We start from the raw sequence: 20,955 nt of genomic DNA on the forward strand, positions 1-20,955 counted from the left end.
ATTATTGAAAGATGTTCATTAATCTTCTCATTACATTACATTACAGTCATTTAGCAGACGCTTTTATCCAAAGGGACTTACGATGAGTGTATTTAACATAGGTATTCTCCATCCATTCTGTAAAAAATGTGTGATTGTCAGGTTGATATATTTATCTTTAAAGAGGAGGGATATTCAGCATGGCTTTCATAAAAGCTGAGATAAACTTGGCCCAATGAAATGTCATATTCCTTTATTATTATGTTATCCAAAACACCTCTTTTTGGTCATGTACTTCTCTGAATACAATGTATGTACTCTGCATCAAGTCTTTCAAGCCAACATATTTACATGCAGTATCATATAAGCACCATATTGATTCTATAATTCTATAATTGTAACAACTACTTCAGGCAGTGCACATACACACACTTATATAGAAATGATGGCTATTTCACTAACAACTAAGCCAAAAGAAACACCAAACAAATTATGTTGAAGCGGGAGATCAATGTTACATTATTAAATAATAACAGAGTAAAAATATAAAATACAAAATACAAATATCAAATGCACAATATATACAATAAGAATAAAAGAGTAAACATATTAGATATATAAATACACAATATACACAATCAATGAAATAGAATAATATTAAATTAACTAAGTAAACAGTGCAAAGATGGAGGTTAACGAGGGGTATTTGAAGGCAGCATGTCAACTGTACAGAAACGGCTCAGAAATACCCTCATATCTAAAAGACAATTCGACAAAAAAATATATTCTGTGATTCAACATGTTCAAAAACATTGTTTACGGAGAACCACTAATGATTTTATTTTATCACTAAAATTTACAAACTGCGGCACAGGCAGTGTTAAGACGAAAATCACTTCACACAAGGGTCCTACCAACTTCTCTGTCCATAGGAATGACGTCGTCGGAAGGGTAATCAGCTGATTTTGAGCGATCAAATGAACCAAAATAAAATAGTTTTTTCTGTCTAAAGACGGTTAACATCTACCGACAACTGAAGATATTCGGTTTGGACATTGTTGACATGCTTTATTTGGGTAAGCACAGCTCGTAAAGCTTCTGTATTGCGCAAATACACGACCGTATTTATGCTAAGTCAGAGGAACCTAACGTTACCCAGCAAACGTGTAGGCCTGTTTGGTTGCTTTGTTCGTTTTTTTGTTGTTGTCGAAGGATTTTAACAACAATTGTTGCTTTGGAGGAGTGGAACGGGCTCCAGCTTTTTACTTGTAATTATTAAAGCCATGTTTTAACTGCCGGGTGCAAAGAAATAACTGTTAACGTTACAGCTAGCGTTAGCAAGCTAGCCGCCTGTATCCACACAGAAGCACAAATAGCGGCGAGATAACTGGGGAAACATCCGATGTGAAGCAATTTTATGTTTGATACGTGTTGTCTAACGTTAATGGTTTATGTGGTACGGCGTATAGCTAATGGATTGTGGACTGAGGACATAAAAAAGAAAGGAAAAATACAAAAACAACATATTGTACGCTAACCTACCGATCCGTCAACCCCCCCCCCCCCCCCCCCTTAGATCTGTTCACTTTAGCATATTTTGGAAATATATAAGTTTTTCAAGTAAGGCAATTGTTATACAACTTATCCTGTTTGTAGGTTATTTATTTATATATATATATAAAATATGATGACTCTGTAATTAACAACCTATTTAGCTTTTTTTCATTTGAAAAAAATGTGTGATGACAAGACAAAATGAACAATTTCTAAAATCAGTTAATTGTCAAAGTAATTTTTCAAGCAAACCTGTTGAACATTTTCTGTCTCTGGCTTCTCAGTTGTAAGGATTTTCTATGATTGTAGAGTCATTCTATTTAGGTTGTGGACTGTTAGTTAGAGGAAACTAACGTTATTACGTTAATCTTTCACATTAGTGTGTGGAGGTATGGGGGTCAACCCTCTCGTTACAAAAACAAGCTATACGTATTATGAATAGGGCTAGTTACTATGATCACACAAATCCATTGTTTGTAAAATCTCATGTTATAAAATGTAATGATTTGGTATATTATAAAACAAAGCAAACAATGTTCAGAGCTAAAAGAAAGTCACTGCCAGACTGTGTACAAATGTTTTATTCAATACGATAAGTGTAAATATGATTTGAGAGATGTTTATAATTTTACTGTACACAAAGCTAAATAGGGATTAAAAGGAGTTGTTTTTCTATTGTTGGGGTTAAATTAACATAATGTAAGAATGTGTAACTCATTTTTGTTTTTCAAAACGATTGTTTATCACGCTATTTTTGAGGGTTACAAGTGTGAATAAAATATATTTATTTCAATTTTTTTATATTTTATATTCTTGAGGGTAGCTTAATTGATAAGAATGTAAAATAGGCATATATATATATATATGTCAGTCATATTGTATATTGGCTATATTTATTGTATTGTGTGTGTGATGGATAAATAAAAAACACTACACACTATTACTTGGAATACTATGTTGACCATTTCCTTCTATTTTTTTGTGTGTGTAAAATTGATTTGAAAACAAAATGAAAATAATCTTTTAGTTTCTTATTATTTGCTTAAATGTAGTAGTCCAAATTAGTTGCAGCATAGCTGTGCGCAAACACCTGTAATTACATTGTGTGATACTTTAAAATCGTGTCACATGATATAAAACAACATTTTTCGCCTCAATAGTCACATCCCAGTAAAGTCTACTGGCTCTACATTTCAGTTGCAGCACATTAACGCTGACTACACATTGTCTACCTTTTCAATGCTCACAGTCTGTGCACTCAATGAATGCGGACAATGTGTGGACTCCAGACTGGTAGAAAGGACCCTATGCACTTACATAATAATACCAATCTAATACCCCTGTAAGCCGTGACAGTGAGCCTGCATCTACAATACCAGGACTCTGAAACTGAAGCAGCTAAATGGAATTCAGCCGTGTGACGTGTTAAAATATCCTCTGTGAAAAAGGACCTATGGGGGAATGTGAAGTCATTAGAATGACAGTGCAAACTGTGATATTAATTAATATAATTAATGTGATCTTTTCAAGTGTCAGCTAATTATTTCCTCATTTGCCTTCTGCAGACCGTCATCATGGACAAGATTTTGGAGGGCCTCGTGAGCTCCGATCACTCCGTTCCGGTGAAGAGGGCCATTGTGAAGAAGGTAGTGGAAGCGGCAGAGAAAGAGGTGACGGAGGAGCAGTGTCAGGCGTTGTTTACCCTCACCACCCGCCTCATCTTGCTCGGTGAAGATGCCTTTCAGAGGCAGATCGGCTTCCAGGTTTTGGAAGCCTACGCGCGCTACCACCGCCCAGAGTTTGAGCGTTTCTTCAGTAAAGACTTTGTCCTCGGTCTCCTCCAGCAGGGCTATGTCCAGCTGGACCGCAAAGACCCAGCCATAATAGACTACATTCACTGCTGCCTGCGGCTGCTCATCAGCTGCCCCTCTGTGCTTGACATCTTCACCGTGGTTCAGGTGGAGGTTTTGAGGATGGTGTGTGAGCGTCCCCAGCCAGCTCTTTGCGCCCACCTGAGCACTTTGCTGTCCGACTTCGTGCAGTGCATCCCGAGGGATAAGTCGGGCGTTTTGTTCTGCCAGCAGCTGGTGAGGACCATCAGTTACTTCCACTGCTTCGCCAGCCAAGAACGGGAGCTGAGAGAGTATGTAGGCCAGGTGACGAAGGTTAGCACCCTGCTGCAAAACATCTGGAAGGCTGATCCAGCCACGCTGCTTCCCTCACTGCAGGAAGTCTTTGCTATTATCTCTTCCACAGGTAAGACTCCTTCTGTCCTTCCTTCCTTTTTCTTTCTTCCTTCCAAAATGTCTATAATACATAGAGCAAAAACAGCCATTACTTTTCTCTTGGGTAAGTTTAGGGACACCTGGAATTAGGTACAGATGTTCTAAAGAGGCTTATGGATTTATTCATAGATTTATAAATGTCTGTCTTTGCATTTGGCAGCATGGGACCACGACTTATGACTCTCCCTCCATAAATCTTGGCAGTAATACCAGGGTTGTTAGCACATGATGGAACACCTAGGAAGGAACAGTTACCTTGTTTGATTTAGTTTTTTTTTCAGGGCCCTGCCAAAAGCTGACTTTGATCCTTTAGTTCTCTCATTTGAATAGGTTGGCTGATGTTCAGCCACTCAGTATTATTGCCGCGCTGATTATTTTCATTTTCGAGGTAATGGCCTCACTTTACACTTGCTTGCAGCAATCCCTGGAGCAAAAAAAAAAATACACCTTCAAATCCACAAGGTGGGCATTTTCGTCACGGTCAAATATTGAAGCAGTAGCTGTGAAGTTGTGGTGGAGTTCAGAATACTAATATAGTGAGCAGCACAAGATAACAAACAGCAGGCGGCCTGCTTCAGTGAGCGATGCAAGCAGAGCCGCTTTGGGTTAAAAAGCCACCGCCTCGTTTTCAGTTCCATTTTTCAGGCGAGCTGTGCTTCCAAAATGCTGGTGTCAAAATCCTGTCCCACTAACAAATCAACAGATCCACACTCCTCTTCCCAGATGTTACACAAACACTGTGGAACTATATCCAAATACTACAGGAAACCATCAAAGGAAAGCTGTGATGCAAGATATATTTTGTTAATGCAGAGCTATTCACCTGCAGAGCAATTTAGATATTTTATTCAGGCCTACTTTAGTTTAAGTGTGCTCTGTGCAGCTGAATTATGTACAAAGTACCCAATATTAAAAAACTTGGAGTTCTGGGGGGGGCTAAAAACTTGATTTCATCCCAAGTCACAGGAGATGGACAAAACAACAGGAAGAGCTTAAATATAAGGCCTTCGTTTGTGGTGGTGTTGCAAAAATAACAGATGCTGTGTAGTGATGTACCACCTCTACTGTGATTGATCTCCTGCAGACCCCTCCTTTGACCCTTCCATTGCTCTGGCCAGCCTGGTGCAGCACATCCCCGTCCAGATGATCACCGTGCTCATCAAGAGTCTCACCACGGACCACAATGTCAAAGACGCAAGCATGACGAAAGCACTCTGCAGGTTACCTCTCGCATTTAATCATCCGAGATCGACGTCGCCATAACTTAACCGCGTGTTTGCGCACATTGTTCTCACTCCGTGTGCTTCTCTCTATCTACAGGATGATTGACTGGCTTTCTTGGCCTCTGGCCCAACATGTTGATACCTGGGTCATCGCTCTACTGAAGGGACTGGCTGCAGTTCAGAAGTTCACTATCCTCATAGACGTCACTCTGCTTAAAATCGAGCTGGTTTGTAGTGGGAACTCGTCATTTTGATTTGTTATGGACGTCTGGAAGAAGCCAGTCATAAATTGCAAAAAAAAAAAAAAGCTACGCAGATGTTAAACTGCAGTAATAATTATAATAAGATATATTTCCCAGGGCTGTATAAATGTATTAATGACATCATTTTTTTTTTGAACCCATAGGTATTCAGTCGTCTGTGGTACCCCATTGTGCGGCAGGGAGCGCTGGCTGTGCTCTCCCACATGCTGCTGAGTTTCCAGCACTCTCCTGAAGCCTTCCATTTGGTACGGGATCCCCTGCCTCATCACAGCCCATTTCCCTCTCATACGGCCACTCGATTGGTTTTCTCATTTTCTTCTCTTCTGGCTTAAATGACTTCAAAGCCGCATAGACTTCTTTTCCCAGAACCCCAGACTCTGCAGCGCTCTCCCCCCCCCCCCCCCCCTAATGATGTGTGAAGCACTTAAACGTCAGGCAATGGCCCTTGAGCTGGACAATTTCATTAGTATCTAAAAACTTATATATTCTCCAAAATACTCAGCAAATGAGGCTGAACCCTCTGTGGGGTTCCCGATGGGCAACTACCCTCTGGCTGACCGTGCTGCATGTTTCTGTGATTAATATTAGCGGCACTTTCCAGCACCGCGGTGTCCTCAACGTTTTGTGTCTTATCTTTATCCTTTGTCCCAGGTTGTTCCACATGTGGTGCATCTGGTCCAGTCTCTGAGGACAGATGGTCTCACCACCAGCAAAGCGTTCTTGCTGCAGTTCACCGAGCTCATACACTGCATGATGTACCAGTACTCTGGCTTCCCTGACCTCTATGACCACATACTAGAGGCCATCAAGGTAAAAACTGCTAACCAGTTAACTTAGAAGGTGATTTGTTACATTGCATAAATAATGAATAATCAAAAGCTTTTAAGAGTTTAATTGTCAACTTCTTAAGTGTGCTCTCAATCTAATATTTTAAATGTCTCTTCTCAGGATCTCCCAAAACCCGGAGAGGAGAAGATCAAGCTGGTGTTGAATCAAAGTGCCTGGACGTCCCAATCCAACTCATTCGCCTCAGGTCCTCTGAGGCAACTTGGAAAGTCTGAGACCGGCAAGACTGGCCTGGTCAACCTAGGGAACACCTGCTTCCTGAACAGCATCATCCAGACCCTCTTCATGGCCACAGAGTGAGTTGTGTCTGTGCAAAGAAACACACGCACACTTGTTGCATTTTTATATTTGTATATTGAAACATACATTACGGACAGTCTGAGTGTAGTTAACCTTTTTGTTTTTTTTCACAGTTTCAGGCGGCATGTTTTATCATTACATCTAAATGGTTCCAACACGCTAATGAAAAAGCTCCAGCTGCTCTTTGCTTTCCTTGCACACACTCAGGTTAGTGTTGTCCTGTGTAATATATATATATAGAGAGAGAGAGTTTTTATTATTAATGACAACAACGGTTGATGACACAACGAACTCTGTGGTGCCTGTCTGTTTCCTGCAGAGGGCAGCATACGCTCCCAAAAACTTCTTGGAAGTATCTCGGCCTCCCTGGTTCAATGCTGGCTCTCAGCAGGACTGTTCCGAGTACCTCCGGTTTCTTCTGGACAGGTACGGTCGCTCTCCAAGCACATTAGGTGAATCATAGTTTGGATTATGTCAAGTTAGTGTGTGTACAAAATGTCTTTTTCCTTTATCGTTCCCCTTGATGAATGACACGAGGCAAAACTGTGCAACGTTAGTGCAATATTTTTGAGTCACTAAATGCAAACTGGAAAAAAGCTTTTGCTATTAAGAACGCATAAAGGGTTTAGAGTGTTGAGTGAGCATGACTGTGGTTTTCTGATGGTTTTCTTTAGAACTAATGGACATGAGCAGTGGCACACATTAAAATTAATATTGCAGTTGTATTTCCTCCTCTAATGTTGAGCGCCCCCTTGTCTCCTGATCCCAAGGTTGCACGAAGAGGAGAAAACACTTCAAGTCCTGGAATCGGTCAAGCCAAAGGTTGCCCCCCCCGTTGACACGAGCAGCAAAGACCCAGCGGGTCCGACTTCTCCAGAGAACGGCGACGAGTCATCTTTGGCTCCAGCGGAAATCAAACCCGAGGATGACGGGAGGACTTTGATAGAACGGGCGTTTGGGGGGAAGCTGATCACAGGTATTCGCTGCATGCAGTGCAACGGCATCTCCGAGAAAGAAGAGCCTTTCACAGACCTCTCTTTGGCCTTCTGTCCTTCTGCCTCTCAGGGCGGCCCTCAGCCCGAGGGGCCCTCTGAGGAACCCAAGGTTCTCTGTCAGGGATCCGTCAATGGCGGCAGTGAAGTTCCTGAGCCGGGCTCGGCCAAAGCACCAGCTAGCAATGTCCATTTTGTGCCCGTGACTAATGAGCCTCCCCTGTCCGTGCCTGACTTGGTGAACTATTTCTTGGCTCCAGAGATCCTGGACGAAGAGAATGCCTATTTCTGTGAGAAGTGTAGCTCCCTCCAGCGGGCAGAGAGGACCATGAAAGTGGTGTCAGCACCTGAATACTTGATCCTCACCCTGCTGCGATTCTCGTATGATGCCAAATGCCACGTCCGGAGGAAGATATTGGACAACGTCACCATCCCGCCACTCATGAGACTTCCTGTACACGCCCCTTTAATGCCTACACAATGTTCCTCTTGTACCTCTTCTCCTCTGCAAGTGGATTCGCCCGAGAGCAGTGAGAATCTGGCAAAGAAGCTCAAACCGTCTCAAAGGGACGAGGAGGAAGAGGAGACGGAGAGAATAGCTGGAGCAGAGCAGATAATAAATAGAGGTGGCGAGATGTCACTCCAGTCGGTGCCCTATGTCCTCAGCTCGGTGGTGATGCATTCTGGGATATCGTCTGAGAGTGGCCACTACTACTCTTACGGTCACAACATTAATGGAGCAGATGGAGCACAGCATCCAGCCAGCCACTTTGCCCTCAAGGAGGATTTGGGGAATGACGACCCTGAGTGTAGCCTCTCCACTTGCTCCGCTCTCTCAATTCCACCTGAACAAGGAGCCGCGCTGCCTAATAGTGGCCAGGAGGCAAGGGATTGGCTGCTGTTCAACGACAGCAGAGTGACATTCACGTCGTTCCAGTCGGTGCAGAACATTACAAATCGCTTCCCCAAGGACACGGCGTATGTGCTCATGTACAGGAAGCAGGAGCTACCGGGGCAGAACATAAATGGGGGACTGATGGCAAATGGAATGAGATTGAGCGTTGAGCCTCCCCTGCAGAAAGAACTACTGGACGCTATAATCAAGGACAACAAGCTGTATTTACAGGTATGTGGGGGTGAACCAACAAAAAAACAAACCATACTTCTCCCACATACAGGCATTGTGTCGCTCCCTATGAATTATACCAATTAATGCTAGCCAAGTGTGACGTGATTAGCATTAGAGCAAGTATTTAATCTGCTGCTAAGAGGTTCATTGGATATTTTGGGTGAAACCACTGTGCATATTTATCATGCTTCGCCTGCGTTTGACGCGTAACATCATTACCACTAACCCCTCGAAGCGTGACGTTGTTATGAAAGTCGAGGGCTGTACAAGACTCTCTCAGGTGGAGAGAGAGGCTGAGTGAAAACAGACCCTACTTTTACAGAAGACTAAGAGAGTATCGGATTGTTTTTGGACTGAACTTGAAGCCCATTCTGAACTGTCCCGTTACAAGACATGAGGTGCAATTTCACGAGTCATTGAACTGTGTTGTGTAGAGTTGACTTTCTAGTGCACTCGTATAAGTGAGTAAAGTAAATCACCTCTAGAGGGTGCTGTAATAATGTTAAGTGACAGTGCTGTCAAATTGAACTACAGCGGTGCCAAATTAGCTCTTTGGCATACGTATTATACATATGTATTTGACCACTTTTCTTTTTCCTCTGTCAATAGGAGCAGGAGCTCAGTGCTCGGACCCAGGCTCTCCAGGCGCCGTCATCCTCCTGCTCATTCAGGCCCAACGGTTCAGATGACAATAACCCACCAGGGAGCTGCGGCCCATCTGGTGGAGGAGGAGGGGGAGGGGGCTTCAATACCATTAGTCGACTGGTCTTCTGAAGGAAAATCTGCTGCAGGAAACCAGACGAACTGGCACTGAAAGAGTCGAGAACTGATCATACCATAGATGTGCATATAACCCCCTGAAAAGAGCACTGAAATCTAACACACACACACACACACAGCGTCTGTGCTGATTCTGATAGTACAGTTGTTTTTGTTCTTACTAAAATATTTTCTACACCACTGTTTCACTCTTATTATTTGATTGTATTTTATTTATTTAGATTGGTTTTTTTTTGTGATCTCAACATTGTAATCTTTCATTAAACTTCCAAATTTCAAAACATGAGATAGATGATACTTTATTGGTGCAAATGTGTTCTCTCCCTTATATTAAACAATGACGGTAATAATAATCGATAGCATACATTGATGAATATGTGATACTGGTTGAGTCTAGAACATGCTCATGTTATCTGGCTTGTTGCGGTGTTTATATTACCTCACACACACGCGCACACACACAAATGTATGCAAATACATGCATGTGCAGTGCACAGTACAGAAGAAAACTGTAAGATAAACAGACTTTTTTTTGATTTGTCATAGTTCTGATCATACAGCTCACAAACTTTGTGTATTTTTCTGATTTGCATGCAGCTTTTCTTCACGAGCTGTTTTCTGATTTTCATGATAGTTGGATCTTTTTTGATGTGTGCTTTGCTGTGTTTTACAGGTTTCATATCCCATGCAATAAATGTACATATGACTGAAAAATATCATAGTCATGGAATACAAAACTGTGTGTGGACAATTGAATACTACATTTGGGTAATCTGCCCGATAAAGGCGTTTTCAACATGAATATTTAATGCTGACTAATGGGTGGTGTTTTGAACATATTTGACAACAGTTAACTGTTTGACGGCATATTTTAATGTGTTCCTCTTGAGTTGATCATTCAGGGAGACTTTGGTGTTCATGCTGATTTTATGTGCCTTTTTGATATATTTAATGCAGATTTTTTAAGAGGAATTTGTCAGAATACTGACGTACACCTCAGCTGTACTGTGTTAATATTCATATTGGCTTCACCTGTCCCTACAGTAAAAACAAACCCGTTAAAGTTGTATTGTCTTACTTAACCAGGCGGGTTATTTAAGGTAAAGTTATTTAAAGATGTTGGGGATTTAACTATAAATGTAATGGCTAACATGACAATAGACATGTTAAAAATTAATTATGAAGATGAAAGGCAATTATTAAATACTCAATTGAGCTGACATGACTAATTTATCTGGAAATGTGAAGAAAAACACCAAAATGATGAGTGTTATGCTCAAGCATATCTCAATGTCTGCATGACCACAATTTCCACTGCATATAATATATTAACCACAAGGAGCCATCTCTAGTACTACATCTTGTTTTTTATGGGATGATCACCCACTGTACATCATTTATATTCTTTCTTAAAGTATGTACAGACTTTTCAACACTAATGCCTAATGCCTTTCTTCTAGATCCAAGTGTGACAAGATGGATTTTCAAATAATACATTTTTATTAAATCGATGCTTCAAAATAGAAAAGGTTAAATGTTAAATTCAGTATGTTATTGACACTACTAACCTCAATAATCCCACTCCAAAGCATGCAGCTTTTTATGGTGCAAGCTACTTTGTTGATTTAAAAAACCAGGAGTGTACATTGTTGCATAATTCATCAAAACAATCACATGTATCATCTTTTTGCTTCGACTGCAAAATCTTTTTGCATAAACGGAAGTGAGTATACAAAGCAGTGTCTGAAAAAGGAACTGGGTAATCAATCACACTGTTCCCATGAGCTTATAACAAACGACAATTGTAATGAAGCAACAGCAAAGGATTTACATAGGTGCCATTTACTACTAATTGATATGGGAAACAACTGTATAGTAGCACAAAGTCTCTACGGGCATGTGGAGAAAGAAATCACTGATTCTCAACTATTAATCAACCAAAGCATTACACGTTTCACCTCACATTTGCTGAAAACCATTCATGCGATGATCTATCTTCTGTTCAATTTAATGTCATATTAGGATTTTATCATTTTTAAATTTGTTATAGGTTTTGTAGTGTCATACATTGCATACAGTACGCGTATTCATTTGGCATGTACTGACAGCAAGCCCGGTCTGTTTATCTGGTGTCATTACAAATCAGTTTTGCACTGCACACAAAAACACTGAAGATTTATGCACCTGTAAAGCAACAAGACGCAATATTAAAGACAGCTTCACAGACACAAATGCACAGCCTTCTAGACAGAATGTTGCACACACGCTAATTAATGTTGTACCAACGACTGTATAGTGCTAAATATATGGTGGGCTGTCATGAAAAATAATTCAGGAATTGGTGTATTGTGTCAACATCCTGTAATTGCTCCCTATTTCTGCATCAATACCACAGCTGTTGAAAGAGGTAATGTGCAATGGCAAAGTCATTAATCATAGACTAAGAAGAAACATCCTTTGGGGGGAAGTGTTCACCATTACAATGGCATTCCAATACGATTCCTCGGATACCATTGTGAGTCTACAGGGACCACGGCTTTGCTGTTGTGAAGTAGACGAGTTGTGAGTGCTGTGTCCGGTATGTTGATCAGATATGGTAAACCAGATCAATATTACACTTTACAATACCTTTATCTACCATTGTGGTGTTTGACAGTAGTTTATAAAACAACTGATCTATCTATCTTAGAATTCAGTTCAAAAACTAATCACATGCTGACAAAAGATATCTCTGATATAAGTTGTAGCTTCAAGGCATTGTTAATAAGTAAAAAAAGACTAAATATCTGATATGTAAACTGTTGTACTCTATGTACAACAATGAGACTTCATACCACAGAAGATAAATGCCATAATATGACACCTTGAGTGCACTGTCTTCCTTCCTTCTATCCTACTAACATTACATGATGAGGAGTTTTTCACGCATTATGGATAATGTAGTTTAGACGTGCAATGATTCCTTGGGACATTTCGGTTCAGACTGCAGGTGGGTCCTTTCTTTGTCTTCTCTGCAATTGTCTGAGTCCACTTTTTGTAATCACCCAGAGGTGCACGTGGCTCTGTTACACCATGTTGCATCTTTCAAACCGCCCTACAGTCATTTGTTGTGTTTTGGGACGGAACACAAACGATTGTTGAACTACATGTCCCATGTTTGAAGGTTTATAGTTTTCATTGCACGCCACCGCCTCCCCATTTCGTCCTCTACAGTAATTAAGCGAGCAGAGCTACAAAAATGTGACATCCGGTAGTAACTTTCAAAACAAATCTCCCAACGTTGAGGGACGACGTTGAAGGAATGTGATTTGCGTGGTTTTGCTTTCTAAATATGGACATTACCTTGAATGAAGATCATGATCCACGCGTGAAAATTAATTTGGTCTCATTTAAACTGCTGCTTTTACCAAATATAATAACTAGCCACGACGCTGAAAGTTTAGACAAATGAGCATATATAACTGTGACAGCCAAATATCAATTAACAAAGACAACATGGAAAATGTACATGTAAAATCTCAGTTTAGTAAGTTAACATCGGTACGATGGAGCCCTTCAAACTAACGTTCTGGACAAGACAAAACATTTATTTTGAAGGAATCCATGAACACCCGCTCTGTTGCCGTTAGGCCCGTGAGCTTGACACTGCCATGTTTCAGAGGAGGGTGAGTTTAGGGAAAGACGGAGCTACACTGTCAATCACAATTAAGGAACCATGGGAGTAAACTGGTGAGGAAGCTCGGCGGAACCACAGTGTTTACGGTGAAGATTGTTTTCATTTGCGCAGAAACGACCACTATGCACCGGTACACTGTGGGACATTCACATCTGATCTCGCCAACTGGGAATCGCTCCACTTTGACGGGAATTAGCATGAGACGTTACATATAACAACAACAAACTTAGCGACTTCCAGTTGCTCGTGCCTTCTTTTTTTTCTCTCTCTGCCCTCACAGCGTTCCAGTTTGAACAAAATACACAAGTCACCGTTGATATTTGTTCAAAAGGCGGTGCCGCGGAGGTTTATATTAAACCCGAGCCCTGGATATACCCGTGTTTTTGACTCCCAACTCGTGGAAAATCTGGTCTGTGCATTTCAGAGAACTGCCTGGTCGGCGAGTCGACTTTCGAAGGAGTGACGGTATTTATCGCCCCCCCCCCAAAAAAAAACCCCCCACAAAAATACTTCACTCGGAACTTTTTATATATTAATTTTCACCGTTTGAGCTTTGTGCCAACGTGTTTTTTCTTCTTCTTCTTCCAGGTACAAGAAGACACTCCCAGGAACAAACGAAGCCAAACGGCAATCTGAAGGGAGCCGATATGAGTGGGGGAGATGTGGTGTGTTCGGGGTGGCTGAGAAAGTCTCCTCCTGAAAAAAAGTTGAGACGTTACGTAAGTGCGCTTTATATCCTATTTGTTACATTGTGGCAGAATAACCTTTTATCACACGAAACGTGCCAGCTCTTCCCCTGGACGCTTTTCGCGTGCACGGCTGTGACGGACGTGTGTAGGCCTCGTCTTGTGTGCATTTTAACAAAAAAAGTTTGGGTATTTTCTGAACCTGAAAGGGGGTCGTGACTTCTCCAAACACAGTTTTCCATGTTTTTCCCTTGACAATCAGTGCGGCTTTACCATTACAACGTACTATCGCTATTGTTGTTGTTTAGGGTCAAACCCGAGGCCTTTTCTCTTTATTAGCTAGTTCATGCTACCACACAGCGCTCCAATCTCACAGCATTACCTCTGAGGATTAGATTTTTCTTGGCCCAATAACACTATTCACAGATTAACTTGGTGAAGCAGTGCTTGTGCCCACACAGTCAGTACTTCCTGTGTCAGAGGTGGGAGACCAGGGATACTGACTAATGGCCAGGTTAGTAAACAAACAGTATTCATCAGAGGTCCAGAACCAACCAATCTTTCTTTTCTTTTCTTTTCAATTTAACTGACTCAATTAACTCAAGGATTGACACTCGGCCTATATGAAGGATACATTAGATATTTTACTGCATTTTAACAGCTGCGACTGCAATTTAGTCGTAAATGCTTTGGTTACATTCGAAAGACTTTATGTCACGTCAAGCGCAGATGGAACTTCTTCCATCATGCAATCACTCAAGACACAGCCCGGACCAGATCCTCCCCCTGGCATGTCTTAAGTATAAACAAGTTCTATTAGTTTATTTTGATGCATTGTCTGCACTCAGAAGATTGCATTGTGAATCAGATCAGTTTCCTTGTTGGATTAGAAAGTGTTTGGCGGGCCACCCGGCACCCTAATGCCCGCGGGCCGTAAGTCTGTGGTACACGGTCACACCAAGGAGTAAATGATTTACAAAACAACTGCGGATACTTCCAATGAGCTCTTTCTTTCAAACAGTGTTTGTGAAAAGTTGTCACATGCATAGTGAAGTTGTTTGTCAGCGCTTATATAATCATTATGTATGTTTACTGTCCCAGAACTGACTGACCCTTCATACACTTTCACACACATTCAGTGTTAACAGCTTGCAGTGACACTGAATGAGTAGTAATAGTAAGTAATACATAATTACTGGGGACAAAACGCGTCTCTTTCTCTGACATTAATTTTCCACGCTGGCAGTGGGTTACCGCTGTTTAGAGTGGGATTCTTTCTGCTCTCTTGTTGTGCACTTTGGGGGGGGGGGGAAATGTTATAGCTTCAGTACCACACGTTAGCTGTCGAGTCTACATGCTCTCCCTGTAGATCAGTGGATATCTCTGTTATTGATATTTCAATTACAAGGCCCGCAACTTGAGCGGAGGGATGTTTCTGCAGAAACCACAGGTCCAAATGCAGTCGTTTTTTTCTGAAAGTAGTAAAGCTGAAATCTAGCCCGTAAGGCAGGATTTTCTCAGGGTTTTCTCGCATTTATAACAGCTTAAAGTCTGATTAGATGAGGAGGAAGTCCAAATCCTGGTTCACGTACTAATTGTGTGCATCCTTCTAGTTTTAGTGTATGCCTTTTATCGGTGGTTATCCCACACAGCTGATTCTTTCTTTATTTCTTTCTTCCATTTGTTTTGTGTCAGCGGTGACATTGCTGTTCAGGATGAGAACTTCTGCATCACTTGAGAAAATCTCTGAAAACCGTGCGATATCTATAATGACAAATACGTTAAAACACGGGACACCACTTTCTACTTGTTGGGGGTTTTAGATACCTCAGCTCCTTCCCGTTTGTTATTAGGTTTATCATAACCGGTAGTGACACACATATTAAGAAAGAGTTGGCTGCACCGGTCCATATATCGGCCCATATTATCTCATTGCAGATATGTCCTCCCAGTAAATCTATTGGTCACAATTGTTTAAAAAAAAAAACAATTCAAGGGAACCATTTCTTTTTAGAGTTATGTTATGGGTTGTGTAAGGGAAATGAATACTGGCCGTTGTATCATTGTATTTAGTAGTATAATATTTCACACATGGTGAACATGTACATTATTTGTTGCCTTTAGTACCTTGTAAAGCAGAAGTGAATTCACAAACGAATATTCAAATTTCAAAAGTCCTTATTTTGGCAATCCGACGAGCGGCCTAGAATAGAATTAAATCTAAAAATACTGATTAACCAAACCATGGGTGTTGGGACCAGGTTCCCCATCCTGTGAACGGTCGTACTGGTTTGTCACATGAGGCTGTGTAATCCACAGAAGTGCTGACGATTCTTTTTTTGGCGTATGACAAAGGGCTCAAACGTTACCTATGTAGCCACCAGCTGTTTTGAGTCGATGCCCAAAATACACGGAGAAGTTTATTCTTTTCTAAACTAGAAGTCATGCAGCCGGCAGTGAAGCGCTGTGATTTCAGGCTGGAAAGGATCAGTGGGCTCTACCTGTAGGGCGGAATCTAGGAACTGTTTTCGGTATTTGAATGTAAGTCGTTGATCTCCATTCCAGATGTTTGCTCTACTTGATTTGTCACCCAACACATATTCAGTGCTCATTACACTTCCTACACATATCAGACCGGTTTGAAATGATGATCAGTTACTGCAGAATCTACATTGCCAACCAAATGCCTCTAATTGTGCAGTCAACGTTTTATGCACTTGTTTCTCACAGAGATGCCGATGAATTAATTGATGAAGAATTTGATTGACAAGCTGAATAATCCTTTCCTGGTAATCGGATTGCAGTCGGTCAACTGTTTTCAACCTGATGAACCCCTTTCAGCTCTCTTTCATAAGTCTCCAGACTGAGCAGCAGTAGACTAGAAGCTGGGGGGCCCCTGCTTACCTGATTTACCACTCAGGGCAAAGTTTGCCCCCGAGGCTCTGCTGCTGATTGGTGGAGCTCAAAGGTGAAAGCAGTTCAGCAGGCCTGCCTGTGTCTGAGCAGCCTCAACCATCTGGGGCTCAACACAAGCTAGAAAATGCTGCCTCTCTATTTGTAACCGATCTAGTAGGTGAGAGGAGGCAATATTTAAAACCTCTTAAACGTCACTTTAACCTGATGTTGACCAATCGGGTGAGGTTTTATTGAAGAGGATTGAAATCGCATGTTTTTCTTCCGTCTCTGAAACAACTAAGTCATGTATGCAGCATGTACGACACAGCCTTGGAAATTGATTAATTTGTTGTTTCGGTCCAAGTTGTCTGGGAAAGAGTCGACACTTCCTGTCCATTAATGTCTCATTCGGGGACAGCATGGCATGATGGTATCTAACCAAAAAATAGCTTTTGTAGGACTTTTCCCAGCCAGAGTTTGTCATAACTGTCCGTTGCGGTTCTCCATTTCATTGACACTGCATTTTCCATCTGGTTCTCCGGTTCCTCTTTCATTTCTCGTACCTTTCGATCTGTGAATTATTTTTTTGCCCGTGTCCATTTGTCAAAAACAACCCGTCAAAAGAGCAGCTTAGAGGCTGGTGTCAGAGAGGACGTTCCAAGGTTGTTGTCAGCATCACTCTGTTAAGTGTGACAGTCCATCGCCACATGGTAAGATTATATAAAGACAAATATATCTGTCTATCCGTCCATCTATCCATTCATATATATATATATATATACTGTATATATATATACTGTATATATATCAGGGTTCCCACATGTCTTTTGAATCAGACTGCCACAGAGGGGAACATATTAGTGTATGCCACGATACCTGTCTGTCATACCAGCTAGATCATCACTGAAAATGTCCTGGAAAAGTCCTGTAAAATGTGGGAACCCTGTATATATATTTTCAGTTCATCACAACTGCGATGAAGATGTCAAATTATATTTCCTATCCCTAATTTTGCTGGGCAGCTCCTCGGTTCTTTCCTCCCGTTGCACATGGCTATATGGATGGACCACTCTAATCCCTGCAGTCCATTGGCATGCACCCACTAGAAGCAGATAAGGATTATGTTGTATTCGTCCAGCCCTTAATAGGGCCTCAGCGCTGCGGTACACGGCTGCTGCGTAGACCGGAAGAAGGAAAATATTGAACCCTGGAGGTCCTCATCTGATGGCTGTAAAGGGAGATTGAGGATGAACCCTCTCGGTCGGCTGAGGGGAAAATGCATTCACAGCATACAATACTTGTGGCCATGAGCCTTCACATCCGTCTGTCTGATTGGACGCAATTGTCACTTGCAAAGTGAAGAGAAATGTTTATGCAACTAATGTGACGGGGCAGGCAAATTAAAACGGAGGCATAGCTCTTTGATTAAGTAGAGGATTCATTAAATCTGCTTAGCAAGTGGAACCGAGAACAAACACTCACTTTCTCTTACCCCCCCCCCCCCTCCCCACATGCTTGAAGAAACAAACAAAACAAGCAAGTGGAACAGGATGCAACAGAGGGCTACTTGTGCAGCATTAGCCTCTCAGGCTAAACACTGAAAAATGACTGGACTGTGTCCTGGCTGCCACAGCGACTCGGCTCTGCACTGCTGTTGTGTGATCTGCCACAGCTTGAAAATGGATTGCATGTGCCATTAATTATTTAATGTCCATTACAAACAAATATCCATTAAATATTCATATCTGTGCTACTACAATAGTTATCCTTACCGGCCCCACTTTTGTCCCAGACACAGACTATCACCATTGTGTTCGACGTAGGCGTATCAGTTGCAACGTAGCCGAATAGCTTAAAAGTTACGCTGTAAGGACTCACAAACGAGGTGAAAGCCGTTTCGAGTCTCATTGTAATCCGGCCGAGCTTTGATTGAACCCACCGGGTACGTTTTCTTTTCAGTTGAAAAGCTTTTATGAACCAAACTGGTGTTTAGGTCTTTGTTTCCAAACACAATAGAAGTGAAAATGATTATGTCTCCGTCTTCTTCTGGATATTTATAGAGGGCGGTGAGCCTGAAATCATGTTGTTGCATCACAAAGAGCAACGCGGCCACAAAAACAACACAGCCAGTGAGAGCAAAGCCCTCTGACAGTTGGCGCATGATCAACATGTCACCAGTGTTTTGCAGCTTCACATTAGTGAGATTATGTTCGATTGTGTCTTTTATTTTACACAGTTTTCATTATTATATGTGTGTGTCATCCATCTTTATGTGACAGCAGTTGTGAGAGTCTTGAAAACATGAATCACACACGTCACTCCAATCAAGTAAAGAATGAGCGACCATATGTGTGTATTTTGGATAGCTCATTGTCTCTCTGTGGTCCTTGCAGCGTTGTTTCCGAGTCCCACAAATCTATGTATAAAAGGATGCATATGCGCAAATACCATGCGTTCGCTAATTCCCACAAACGCAGTTATTTATAAAAGAATCGTCTGTGGTGAGAATGTGCGCTCCTCGCATACTTCAGACCAGGCGTGAAATGATAAGAGGAGCTCGGCGATAAAGAGACACCAAGGTGAGAGACGTAGTCTTGTAGTAAAACGTGTTCGTTTCTTTGCCAATTTCCCTGATTGCGTCACAGAAATCTGCAACATTTACAAGCTTCATTTTAGATAACTTTAAGAGTGGTGCGTTCTTATCATTCTTCATATTTACTTTGGTGCCACTCTTTCCCCCGTGACACACAAGTGACTCAGGGCGTTTCTACGTCAATTACTGGCCGCCCGTGGGAGTGGAAATAGGGCTCATGCACGCGCACAAATGATCGAGCTGTATGAAACAGAATTAGGCGCACGCACAGCTTTTATTGTTTTATGCATCAATCCTGTGGTGTTTTGTCTCCCTGTTGTCTCCTTTGCCACATGATCACCAGTTGTAATTAGCATCTGCATCAGAACAATGCAGGTAGTTTGGTCACTTTCACTCACGTGTACGGTTCCTTTCACAGCAGATCGTCACTTGTTTGTCATGTAAACTAGATACTTGGATACTTCTATCGTATCATAAGTATGTTATTGGTTGAAACACATTTGCATCTGTACTGGTACATCATAACAAAGGGTTTCAGGTGCTATGAGCAGATTATGCACAATTCCATAAACGACGTTTGAATTACGTTGTTGTTGTTATCGTATCCTTCTTTACACTTAGGTTGTCTCCTTAGTGGCGCTCTGAGATTGTTGGATGGACTCGGTAGGCCAGAGCCGATATGGAGCATTTTGTAAACAGATGCGTCTCTCTTTGCCGGGTGCAGCTGTTTACTCTGCTGTGCGCCGGCAGCTCGTGGTGTGGCTGCAGAGAACTGGTTCTCATGCAGACTCTGTTTTTCCTGTTTGAATCTTGGGAACCGACTTGTTTCTGTTGGAATATGATTCTGCTGAGTTGTAAAATGATCCCTTTGTGCCGCTTGTCGCCGTGCCAAGTCGAACAGTTTGAAGCGCGGCTATTATTAAATGCAAATGACGGAAAGCTATCAACTATTTGGCGAGGTTAATTGTACACATGATCATGTGTTTTTTTTGGGGGGGGTTTTCAATTTGTGATTGATCAGGACGGTTTTCATACACATTGATGTGAAACAGATTCAATTTAAAGAGTGTATTTTCTTTAATCAAATGTCTCACATACTTGCTTTACATTGTCTCATGTTTCAACTGTTACAGCTAATGACACCAGGCAGTTAAAAATAGTGTGTCATAAGGCTGCTTTCTATTTCCAGAGTAGAGTTGTAGTCTGTTCTGGACATAAAACAGGGCTGGTAGGAGAACACAGATGGCCAAAGATGGTCTACACTAACCAGACAGAGAGGCTGCAGGGATCTCTGTTCCCATCAGATTTGTGTGTGTGTGTGTGTGTGTGTGTGCATGCGTGTCGATTTGAGAAAAAGGACAAACAGAATTATGATAATGTGCATTCCCCGAATTCTTGGAAAGCAGGGGGAAACTTCTTCAGGACTACTGTTGCATGCCTATAGATATGTATGCAGGGACATGCAGGCTGTGACGTGTAGCACAATGGCAGTCGATGACCTCGCCGTCACTGTTGTGGACGGTGAGGAGAAAGCAAGCGGGATGAGGACGACCGCAGTGCCTTCTCGGTGCAGCCGCGCTCTGTTCTCTCCCTCTTTCTTTCCGTTCCCAGAGCTTCTTGGCAGCCGCAGACGGCAGGAATGTGAGGCTGCTCTGTTGCTCCTCTCTGCCGGTCTCGCTGGGCTGTGAGCGCCTGGTCCCGGGCTGCTGGTCGTTCAACTCGGGCGAGCATGGGTTTGACTGCACTGCAATGCA

The 20,955-nt window shown here is 42.0% G+C and overlaps 2 protein-coding genes across 3 annotated transcripts in view; both read left to right on the forward strand.

Moving 5' to 3' along the window:
- The first annotated feature begins 920 nt into the window (after window positions 1-920).
- usp38 (ubiquitin specific peptidase 38) lies at window positions 921-10,209 on the forward strand. Its single transcript, XM_079158773.1, has 11 exons — window positions 921-1,055; window positions 3,099-3,789; window positions 4,903-5,038; window positions 5,139-5,268; window positions 5,448-5,549; window positions 5,956-6,114; window positions 6,253-6,446; window positions 6,564-6,657; window positions 6,770-6,876; window positions 7,221-8,568; window positions 9,181-10,209. Exons 2-11 carry the CDS (start codon window positions 3,108-3,110, stop codon window positions 9,343-9,345), a joined length of 3,117 nt encoding a protein of 1,038 aa, XP_079014899.1. The 5' UTR covers window positions 921-1,055; window positions 3,099-3,107; the 3' UTR covers window positions 9,346-10,209.
- Window positions 10,210-13,066: 2,857 nt separating this feature from the next.
- Window positions 13,067-20,955, forward strand: part of gab1 (GRB2-associated binding protein 1) — a 47,046-nt gene continuing 39,157 nt past the window's right edge. For both annotated transcript variants that reach the window (XM_079159618.1, XM_079159619.1), the window contains exons 1-2: window positions 13,067-13,492; window positions 13,616-13,746. In XM_079159618.1, the coding sequence (XP_079015744.1) occupies window positions 13,675-13,746 (72 nt within the window). In that variant the 5' untranslated portion in view covers window positions 13,067-13,492; window positions 13,616-13,674. The remainder of the gene's footprint in view (window positions 13,493-13,615; window positions 13,747-20,955) is intronic.

This window comes from Pholis gunnellus (assembly GCF_910591455.1).
Source record: "Pholis gunnellus genome assembly, chromosome: 5".
Lineage (NCBI taxonomy): Eukaryota > Metazoa > Chordata > Actinopteri > Perciformes > Pholidae > Pholis > Pholis gunnellus.